Source organism: Chrysochloris asiatica, unplaced genomic scaffold (assembly GCF_000296735.1).
Source record: "Chrysochloris asiatica unplaced genomic scaffold, ChrAsi1.0 scaffold00122, whole genome shotgun sequence".
NCBI classification, from domain to species: Eukaryota; Metazoa; Chordata; class Mammalia; order Afrosoricida; family Chrysochloridae; genus Chrysochloris; species Chrysochloris asiatica.
This window is the reverse complement of record NW_006408640.1, coordinates 3,788,110-3,800,050: the sequence shown is the minus strand read 5'-3', so window position 1 is coordinate 3,800,050 and position 11,941 is coordinate 3,788,110. Positions and strand designations below refer to the sequence as shown.

At 40.6% G+C, this 11,941-nt stretch overlaps 1 protein-coding gene across 1 annotated transcript in view; it reads right to left on the bottom strand.

Moving 5' to 3' along the window:
• IMPA2 (inositol(myo)-1(or 4)-monophosphatase 2) overlaps positions 1-11,941 on the bottom strand; it is a 114,503-nt gene that overhangs the window by 73,969 nt on the left and 28,593 nt on the right. The window contains exon 2 of the mRNA XM_006868694.1: positions 7,949-8,082. Within this exon, the coding sequence (XP_006868756.1) occupies positions 7,949-8,082 (134 nt within the window). The remainder of the gene's footprint in view (positions 1-7,948; positions 8,083-11,941) is intronic.

The following is an 11,941-nucleotide window of genomic DNA, read 5'->3' as shown; positions in this document are numbered from 1 at the left end:
TTTCGTTCTGCTGTGCATGGGGTCGCTATGAGTCGGTTCCGACTCGGTGGCACCTGACAACAACAACAACAACATGGGTCGGAACCGACTTGATGGCACTTAACAACAACAACAACAATAGATTTTAGAAATGAGTCTTGTGTCTAATATGTTGTTGCTATTTTTTTCCCAGTTGCTGGGTTCAATTTTTCAATTTTTTATTTTCTCTTGCCCTCCTTTTCTCCTTGTCTCATGAGCACAAGGACTAGCATGGCCTGGGGTTGGGTTTGGCTTGGGAAGGGACTTGTGGTTGCCCCAGTAGGGGCAAGTGTTGGCCTGGTCTGAAATGGCCTTCTCTGGAACACCCTGTGTTACCTTGTGTTTTTTTTAATAACTAAAAATGTTATTTACGATTTATTTACCTTCTCCTTTACCCAAGTTAATATGTGTCTATCCTCTAGTTGCTAATTTATGCCCTTTCCCTCCCATCCTTGGTAACCATCAAAGAAGTGTTTCTTTTACTATGAAAACCTTTTTGAGACTTTTTACCATTGCGGTGGTTAAGTGTCATAGAGTCAGTTCCACCTCATAGGAACCCTGCATAGGGTTTCTAAGGCTGTAAATCTTTATGGGAGCACAAAGTGCCATTTTTCTCTTGTGGAGCTGCTGGTAGTTTTGAACTGCTGACCATAAGATCAGCAGCTTGACTCATACATAACCACTATGTTACCAGAACTCCTCATACAATATTTGTTCTTCAGTGATTAACTTCTTTCACTAGTAGAATGTCCTCCAGGTTCATCATGTTATAAAATGTTTTGGAGATTCTTTTAACATTGCATGGTATTCCATTGTGTGAGTTTACTACAGTTTATCCACTTTGACACTCATGAATACTTAGGTTGTTTCCATCTTTTTGCCATTGTGAATAGTGCTGTGATTCACATGGGTGTGCATATATCTATTCATATCACCACTTTAATTTCACTAGGGTTGTTGTTGTTAAGTGTCATGGAGTCAATTCTGACTCATAGTGACAACAGAAGAAAATATTGCCCACTCCTGCACCATCCTCCCAATTGCTGTTATGTTTGAGCCCACTCATGTACTATGCCAATCTAGCTCACTGGGGGTCTACCTCTTTGTTGCTGACCTTCTACTTTTCCAAGCATGATGTGCTTCTCCAGGGACTGGTCCGTCCTGAGAATATTTCCAAAGTAAGAGAGACAAGCTCTAGCCATGCTGGTTTCTAAGGAGCATTCTAGCTGTACTTCTCTAGGGAATATATCAAATGATGGGATTGCTGGATCATATGCTATTTCTGTTTCCAACTTTTAAAGGATGCACCATACCATATTCTAGAGAGGCTGCAACATTCCATAGTCCTACCAGCAATGTATACATGTTCCAGTGTCTCTACATCAGGGTTAGCACTTGTTTTCTGCTTTTCTGAACTTTGCTATCAATGCTGAGGTGAGGTGATATCTCATTATTGTTCATTTTGAATTGCATCTCTCAAATGGCTAATGATCATGTTTATTTCTTCATATGCTTGTTGGCCGCCTGAATGTCTTTGAAGTGCCTGCTCATTTTTACATTGGATTATTTACTATTTTCTATAAATATTTTAGAGATTAGTCCCTTGTCTTATATATTATTGTCAAAAAATGCCACTAACAGAGTAAGTTACATTTTTTGATGCACCTAAGTGCTAAATTTTCAGGAGGTCCCAGTCATCTAGTTTGTCTTCTGATGTGTGTGTGCTTTCAGGTATATTTGATAATATAGCTTTGCCATTTATTAGAACCCCTAAATTTGTTCCTATTTTTTCATTTATGATCTTAATACTTTTAGGTTTTAGAGCTATCTTGAGTTTGTGTTTGTGTATGACGTAAGGGTCCTGTTTCATTTTTCTGTAAAAGATTATACAGCTTTCCCAGTAATATTTTAATCCTTGGTCAAAGATTAGCTGTCCATAAGTGGATGGATTTACTTCTCGGTCCTTAATTCTGTTCCATTGGTCTATGTGTAAGAGTACCAGCTTTGCTTTGACAACCATAGCTATGTAGTTGGGTTTTGAGACTGGGAAGTATGAGACGTTCTACTTTATTCTTCTTTTAGCATTTCATTACTTAACTATATTTTCTTTCCTTTCCATATAAAGTTGGCAATTAGTTTTTCTATCTTTTTAATGAATGATATTGGAATCTGGATCAACATTGCATTATATCTATGGATCGCTCTAGGCAGTACTGACATTTTCATAATGTTAAGTCTTCCTAATCCTTAACATGGTATATTTTTCCATTTATGTACACAATATTTTATCGTTTTCTTGGTATGTTGTTAGGTGCAGTCAAGTCAGTTTCAACTCATAGTGATTCATAATGCAACACTGCTCAGTCTTGCATCATTCTCACAATTGCTGTTATAATGGAGCCCATTGCTGCTGCCACTGTTAATCCATCTCATTGGAGGGTCTTCTTTTTATCTGGTCCTCCACTTTACAAAGCATAATGTCCCCCTCTAGGAACTTTGTTGTTGTTATGTGCCATCAAGTCAGTTCCGACTCATAGCAACCCTTGTTTAGGGTTTCCAAGGAGTGGCTGGTAGGTTTGAGCCACAGATTAGCCTCTCTTAATAACATGTTCAAAGTCTGAGACAAAAAGTCTGGCTATCCTGGCTTCTAATTTCTTGGTATAGGTCTATTGTTTCTCTGATTAGATTCATCCCTAATATTTTATTTTCCAGGTGGCTATAGTAAATAGTATTGTTTTCCTGATTTCTTTTTCAGAATTCTCACTGGTAGTTTATGTTGATCTTAAACCCTTTGTTCCAATAATTTTTGTTGTTGTTGTTGTTGAGTCTTTCCTATTAATAGGATATCATCTGCAAATAGACGAGAGTTTAATGTCTTCTTTGCCAATTTGGAAGTCTTTAATTTTCCTTTGTTGCTTTATAGCTCTGGCTAAGACTTCCAGCAGAACATGGAATAGGAATGTGATCAAGGGCATTCACGCCTGACTCCCATTCTCAACAGGAATATGTTCAGTCTCACTCCATTAAGACTAATGTTAGCATTGATTTTAACTACGTCCTTAATTCTATTGCAGATTTCCCCATCTATTCCTATTTTGTTGAACATGTTAATCAGGAATAGGTATTGGATTTTGCCAAAGCCTTTTCTGTGTCAACTGATATAATCATGATAGAACTTGTTTTATTTCTGTGGTGGATTATGCTAATTGTTATCTAATTCTGAACCATCCTTGCAAGGTTGACAAGAATCTCACTTGGTCATGATGTATTATGTTATTGTATTATACTAACTAGGATTTTATTGAGAATTTCTGTCTACTCATGAGGAATACTGTGCCTGATGTCTTTGCCTGGTTTTGGTATCAGGGTATACTCACTTCACAAAATGAGTTAGGCTATATTCCATCTTTCTCTGTATTCTTCAACAGCTGAGCAGAATTGGTGCTAGCTCTTCTTTGAATGTTTGACAGAATTCACCAGGGAATTCTTTTTTTGTTGTTGGGGATTTTAAATGATCTGCTTGTTATGAGTTTGTTCATATTTTCTACCTGTGTTAGTTTATGTAGGTACTGTTTTTGTTTTGTTTGTTTTTTTAGAAAGTTGTCCATTTCTTCTAGGTTTCCAATTTTTTTAAGTACAATGCTTTATAATATTATGTTACTATCCTCCTATTTCATTTGGTTCTGAAGTGATGTCACCCATTTAATTTCTTATTCTTGTTACTTATCTCTTCTAGTGCTCCTTTGCTATATTTGTTAGTGGCTTGTTGATTCCATTAACCCTTTCAAAGAACTAACTTCTAATCTTGTTGATTTTTTTTTTTTTTTTGCTTTGTTTCACAGTTATTTCTAATTTTTATTATTTTCTTCTGGGCACTGTAGACTTACATTGCTGCTGGGCAGTGGGGGCACCCTTGCTGTCTTCTGACAGGTGGGACAATAATGACAAAAAGAGAAGAAAAAACAACCAAAAGACAATAAATAAATAAATGAAAAAAGAAAACAATAAATAATTTTGAAAAAAAAAAAAAAAAAGAATAAGGTAAGATTATTAAACAAAGGAAGAAAAAAATCCCCAGAACTCTGGAGGGTGAAAAAAGAAAAAGGGAATAATAAAGAAAAAAAAGATAACAGTAAGGGAAAGAAAAAATGAGAAATAGAAGGAAAAATGGGAACAACAAAAAAACCCAAAAAACCACAAGAGGAGGGAAAGAAAGGAGAAAGAGAAAAAAATCGCAGAGAAAATTCGGGGCAGTTAGGGCATCTATTATTTATCAGTGCTCTCTATCAGCTGAGATTTCTGGGGATGTGAGCCTGACACCTGACCTGCAGATTCTGAGATTCACCAGCTCCAGCAGCACCGTGAGCCTACTGGCTGACCTGCTGATTTTAGATTGGTCAGCTCCTGCAACCAGATGAGTCAGGAGGAGCCTCCAGTCTGCTGCTTTATCCAGTCTGCAGATTTGCCACATGTCTGCCTTGTGCACTTGTGTGAATCATTTCCTTGAAGTAAATTTGTTTCTATAGATTGATACATATACACTTTATTGATTTTGCCCCTCTAGAGAACCCAGCCTACAATAGTTAATAAACAAAGTTCTTCCTAAGAAAGGGGATCATGCTTTCAAATGGTATATTTAAACGGTTTGCAGAAAAATCACAACATACAATTTTATGTATTTCCTCCTCATAAATTGATCAATTTCTCAATATCTAAAACACAATTAAATGTCCAAGATTCTGATACTTTCTTTTTAATCTTAAGACACTGGCAAAAACAAACAAACAAATTATTTTACATATTGTTGTTGTTAAGTACCTTCGAGCCGATTTCAACTCACAGTGACCTTGTAAAGGGTTTCAGAGGAATGACTGGTGGTGGATTTGAACTGTTGACCTTGTGGCTAGCAGTACCATGCTTATCCTGCATTGTCACACCAGGACTCCAGCTTTACATAAATACACTGAAAAAATGATCTCATTTAATTTGCATTTTCTAGGAAAATTAGAGGTGATTGAAGCAGCGACTTGTTGGCCTCTAGCCCTCATTCCAGCTTTTTACTCCAAGAAAGAAGTAGGTGTGGCCAAGGAGGCACACACCCTGACACCCTTGCTGTTCTTCTGTTGGTGTGCTGTGCTGCCAAGTTGATGAAAACATGGGTCCAAACTAGCCCATGTTTGGGAATGGATTTGTTAACCAAGACTCAAAACCATCAATTCTAGGTGTGGGTCCTGGAGTCTCTGGGGTGGCTTGTTTAGAGGGAGACCTGGCCTTCACAGTTAGAGCTCCCCTGGTGATCTGGATGCAGATCCCAGTGAGATCCACTGCCCTAAATTCAAGGTGCTGAGGATCCTTGAGGCTGCAGAGTGGAGGTGGGGAAGCTGTGCTCACCTGTTGACCCCCATCACCTGCTGCGAACACTTGTGACAGGCATTGTCAGCATGCTCTGACACCCTATGAAGCACAGTTGTAATCTAACACACATGGTGCAGTCATCAGGCAGTGTCAACTTGATAGATGACAACTGGTTTTACTGGTTGGTCACACCCAGATAGGCCATTCCTACATAAACCTCAAGTACCAAAATAACTCACAAAGGACAATTGAAATAGCTGGTTTGATAGTCTGAGTTTTTTCCTCTCAAAGTATAAAAGCAAGATGTGTGATAAGTTCTTTGATTGTTGTTGTTGTTAAGTGCCGTTGAGTCGGTTCCGACCCATAGCGACCCTGTACAGGGTTTCCGAGGGTGTAAATCTTTACGGAAGTAGAAAGCCAAAGAAGTTTAAAAATTATAAACATTTTAGAACTCATAAATATTTTAACAGATGTCCTGGATCCTAACTTCAAATCTCTTAAGAATATAGGAAATAATTGAAACTCAAACACAAAGGTTGCCAACAAAACACAACCCACTGGAAGAGAGAACGTTAAAGGGAGAGGCTGGTCACCCTGATATTACTTAAGTACAAGTATGCATTGCATAATGTGGGTTTGGGCAATGTCCAACTGAATGTATGCTCATGGCCCCATAAGTTTCTAATATAATTTAGAAGTCCTGATTGTAGAACAGGGCATAGAAGACATACTTTGCTAAGTTAGGAGATCTGATCTGTCTCTCAGTAGGCCTCCAGGTACTGTGTCTGCTCTGACCCTGGGGTGGTAGTGGGGAACAGATCTTGGAGCCTGCTATCTGAAGCTGCCTGACGGCTCAGATGAGGTCAGAGCCACTGAGACCATGGCCCCACTTGGCCTGGGTGGTGAAGGCAATGGGCAATCCAGGCTGCTGAGGTGGTGGGAGGAGGAATAGGAAAGGTAGCAGGGAAGAAGAGGCAGTATCGGAAAGGAGGAACAAGCAGGGTTATAAGAGTATACAGCCCATTAGGTATGGAGGAAAGCAGGCAGAGAGGAAGATGTGAAGGGAGCTGGTAGAAGTCAGGCAGGAGGCGGTTGGCTGGATGATGAGTGCACACAGCAGCAACCAGGCTCTCGGGAGATGAGCGATGACCAGTCAGGAATGGACCAAAGTTTCTGTCCAGTTTCTTGGTGAGGCTGCAGTTACATGGATCTTGGCCTATCATATAACTGTTCTGCATGCCTCTCTCCTGTATAAAATCAGGTGTTTGTACAATGTCCAAATCACATAACATCCTACTTCACAGAACATACTATGTACATTAATGACACAGAACTGTAGCTAGAAGGAAATAACAAGAGAGAAAAAGGGTGGCTGTGTGCTATCACAAGCTAAACCATTCACACAAGAAAAATGCATTGCTTATCTACCATGTGCCAGATGCTTTGTAATTCTGCCATGTAAGTACATTTAGGTTTCCAGGTGTGGCCCTGTAGGGCAAGCACTGGACAATTAACTGCAAAGCTAATGGTTCAAAACTTACCAGCCGCACCTTGGAAACCCTATACAGAGTTAATGTGAGTCAGAAAAGACTCAACAGAACTTAACAACAACAAGTATATATAAGCATGGAATTAGACAGTTACAAAAATGTACACCTAGAAATCCAATAACTGGTATTCCAGTTTTAAGAGTACAACCTCTTTAGGTGATTCTAAATAAGAAAGGAAGAAAAGATTCCATGCCTCCAAGGCAGTGACTTTCAAAATATGTTCTACAGAATTACAGGAGTAAAAAGGGGCTTGAAGAGTATCCAGGGGTATAGAGGTTTCTTCATCTGAGGGCCATGGCTCAAAACTCTATGTGCAATGCTGTGCAAATATTTGAATGCAGATTTTCCTGAGGAAAAGATGAATAGCTTACATCAGATTTTCTACAGGTGACACCCAAAAAGTCAAGAACTTCTGCTTCAAAGAGAAATGAGAGTAGCATCCTCACACATGCACCTCTGTCACATTCAACGGAAAGAACAGACCCTGTGCCCAGCTGTGTCTTAGACAAAGAGTTAAGTAGTGACCACTGGCAGAGGCTCCACTCTGAGCTCCATTATCTTGGGAGCATCTGCATGGGGTGGCCGGGCAGGCAATATGCTGCCAAGGAATATGTTTGCTCAGGCTCTGTGCAGTGCATGGCTCCTCTATTAGGTCCCTCCAGAAATATGATAAGTGGCTTATGCTTCCCCAAGCATGCTGTGAAAGGTGGAGCCTTTTCAATACCTGTAAGGCAGTTAACTGACCTGTGACATAAAAAGCCATCTCCATTCCCAGCCCTTGTTCTTCATCCATCTGCATTAACAAGAAGATACTCCCTTGCCACAATGACAACAATAAAAAAGAATTGAAACAAGGGCCAATCTGGTTAATATGCATTGAAGCATCAGGGTTTAGACCATAAAACTTATGTTTTATTTGTCTGTCCCTCATCAACTCATAGAACAGCTTCCCTCTGGTTGGACCCTGGCTTTGCTTATGCATACAGCAGGCTGCGATGGGGTGTTTCCCCCACAAATACACCCACCTGTGTGAAGGAAACCGTGTTCGCAGCTCAGAAATAATTAAATTTTCCACAAGGTGATCCGTTTCTGTCACAAGGTCTGCAGCTGATGTTTTTGTTGAGACACGTTTTTCCTCAGTAAGGGCTTTTCTGATGATCTGAAATAAAATAAGAAGGTGGGTCAAACTTCCAAGCATGCCCCACTGACCCATTTGAAGCTCTCTCTGGAGTCAATGTGGGGTGGGCAGGGGCAGTCTGTACCCTCGGACTTCTGACATTCTTGATAGATCAGCAGGGCTGAAGTCATGTCTAAGACTTCCTGTCGGTTTCATAGTGAGCCTGTTACTCAACCACTATTTTTACACAACAAAGAGCCTCACCATTTGAAGTTATTGCTTCCTACTAAAAAGCACGAAGCTTCATCTATCTATAGAAACTGTTAGATTAAGATGTAACACATACCTTTGCCCTATATAATTCTATGAATTTGAATTTTCAGAGTACAGTCAAAACTTCTTTTCCTTAATTCACTGTATGCATCAAATGAAATGGAATAGGTCCTTGAATTCATATTTTAAATGTCCAGACTGATAAACCTGAAAAACTTGGATATGTTCCAACAACTGGAGGCTTGCTCGCACTTCTCTTCTGGGACACGGCATCATTAACAAGTTCAGTCAACCCCTGGGCTGAGCTTAGGTGCAGGTTCTGCAGATGTGCCAGCTGCCTGTGCTGACATATCCAGTCTAACAACCCCCCACAGCCAAAACCAGGAGCAGGAGTAGTACTGAGCCAGACACCTCAAGTCCACCCACCCAAACTAATCTGGTTCCAGGAACTCCTTCCTGGAGGCCTGAGCAGGAAGGGTTGGGAGTCATCAATCATTCACAGGACAGGGCAGGAAGGGATCAGTTCCAGTCCTGTGAAATAAAAAGTCATTTCCATTTCCAATCCTGGCCTTCTGTGGTCTGCTTTAACAATGAGATGTTCCCCGCCATGATGACAAACTCATGACATCTAAAAACATCTTCAGACCTTTCCTCCCAAACTGGCTATAATTCTAAAACCCATGCCCTCTAAAAGCAGCACCAATCAGCTACCCACTTTTAACATCTTCTTTTGACAGACATCTGCTGAGTGCCTCTGATGCCAGGGACCAGGCTATATGCTATTGACGTTCAAGAGGAGGAGGGCAGGGGATATTCATCCAGAAGTCTTCCAGAGGAGGCAATTCCCACATGAAATCTTAAAGAATAAGCAAGCAGGAGCTCTCCTACACATCCGGTGACTTCCTCTTCAAGCTTATCAAGGAGCACCTTCTTCCCATCTTAGAAGTGCCCTCCATTCTCCACTGAGCCCACACAGGATTTTTGCTTTTTACAGTTTGGTTGCAGAAACTAAAGACATTATAGAAAACTTGAAGTGTAACAAATAATACTCAAAACCAAATACCATACATTGAAGGTAACCACCACCCTCTGCCACAATCTACCATTTTCTGCCAAATTACCTGCTACTGAGGGGCTTCCTGTTCCTATATTTGCAATATCCTCTCCATCACTGTCAGACTCATTTTCAGTTGGCACATAGCAGTCTTCACAAGTTCCTTGTTTATAGATCTCAAACTCCTCAATGTCTACGTCATGTCATGCCTGCCCTCGCCTCCAACAATCTCCAATTTCTAAGTTAACCCAAATTTCTTGTCCATGGACCACTGACTACAGAAATAAAGGCAGAACTCCTGTCCTCAATAAGTGGACAGATTAGTGGAAGGCATAGGGCTTGTAATTACAAAATAGCACAGTCTCTGCAATCATGGAGGGGTGCATTTGGTTTCATGAGAACCAGAGGTCCAAGCCCCCTTTGGTGGGTGACAGAGGGGCACACAGGAGGCCTGCTGGAGTTGTGTCCTACAGGATAAATGAACAGGCATTAATGGGCATCATTCACACAGAAGACATGGGTGAGGTGGGTAATATGTGACAGCAATCCAGCAGGGCACAGGGGCATGGAGTCCATGTAGGAAGTTAAGCCAAGAGTTGAACAGGCTGAGGCATAAAAGTCCCCATGCACAACAAAATGGTGTGACTCTCTCCTGGTGAGCCTAGTGAGTCCAAAAGGTTGCAGTGGAGAGTCATGAGATCTGTCTCTTGGGGAGGCCACTCTGTTCAGAAGGCCAAGGCCAGCAGAGCATTTGGCTTGTGCGTTACTGTGATGCTGGGGAATCTAAGCCACCACTATTTTCGTTTTAACAATCCCATAAGAAGTAAATGACTACAGTGAGGGAAGGGGAGTGTAGTTTGGGAAAATTAATCAGAAATAAAATCAAATCATCTTGGTGTGCAAAATGTATATGGGATGTATACATTCCATATATATACTACAGTTTTGTACATTTTGCATCTGGAAAAAAACAATTGCCTTAATACTAGTTAGGCTAGATATGCTTAGCAAGAAGTTTGTTAAAAGTCTTCTGGATTTTAGTTAACTAGAAAGCTAGTCCAGTCGCATTTTGAGTGCCTTCCAACCTGAAGGGTTCATTTTCCGGCCCTGTATCTGACAGTGTTTCTCTGCTAGTCATAAGGTTTTCAGTGACTTAACGATTTGGAAGCAGTTCGTCACTCTTTCAACATAGTCTGTCTTTGTCTGGAAGCTCATCTGAAACCTGTCCACCATGGGTGACCCTGCTGGTTATTTAAAATACCTGTGGCATAGCCCTCAGAATCACAGCAACTCAAGCCACCACAGCACGACAGACAGACAAGTGGTAGCTGTTTGATTTTATGTCCAAACTGTCACTTTAAATTTCGATATCAATCCTGAAACAATCAAGATGTTCTCTCCCAAGATGGCGGCTACGGGAATAGCTGAGCATCTTGAATTAGAAAACAATGGATTTCCTAATTCTCCTACAAATTCCCCTAGCTGTAAGACCTCCACTCCTCCAAATATCCCTTTCTATGTGTTTCAGAGTTCCAGCACCATCCCCTGAGCCTGCTTGGCCTGGTATTCCATGTTGTTATTGATGGAGCTCCTCACTGCACGTCTACCAGATCCGCCATCTTGATTGTATCCTCCAAATATAATAATAAAATATGTAAAAATTTGGAATCAGAAAACCAAAAAGGAAGAACACGCTCAGCATTTCTCAAGCTGGGGGAAATGAAGAAAAAATTCTAGCCTCGACTTTCGTTATTGAAATACTCTCTGGGCGAATTACTGAATGATGCAGAATGCATCAAGAGAAGATGGAAGCAATACACAGAGTCATTGTATCAAAAGGAAATGGTTAATGTTCAACCATTTCAAGAGGTACCATATGATCAAGAGCCAATGATACTCAGGGAGGAAGTCCAAAGTACACTGAAGGAATGAGGAACAAGGCACCGGGAATTGATGGAATAAAAATTGAAATCTTTCAAGAAAGTGAAGCGGGCACTCACTCATCTCTACCAAGAAATCTGGAAGACAACTATCTGGCTGACTGATTGGAAGAGATCCATATTTGTGCACATTCCAAAGAGAGGTGACCCGACGGAATGAGGAAATCATCGGGCAATCTCTCTGATATCTCAAGCAAGTAAAGTTTTACTAAAGGTAATACAGAAACGGCTACAATCATACATTGACAGAGAAATTCCAGAGGTTCAAGCTGGATTCAGAAGAGGCTGTGGAATGAGAGATACCATTGCTGATGTCCGATGGATCTTGGCTGAAAGCAGAGAATATCAGAAAGATGTGTTTACGTATGCTTTATTGACTATGCAAAGGCTTTCGATTGTGTGGCTCATGACAAGCTATGGACAACATTGCGAAGTATGAGTATTCCAGAACACTGAACTGTACTTCTGAGGAATCTGTACCTGGACCAAGAAGCACTTGTTCGAACAGAGCATGGGAATACTGAATGTTTCAAAATTAAGAAAGGTGTGCAACAAGGTTGTGTTCTTTCACCATACTTATTCAACCTGTATGCTGAGCAAATAATATGAGAAGCTGGGTTCTATGAAGAAAAAC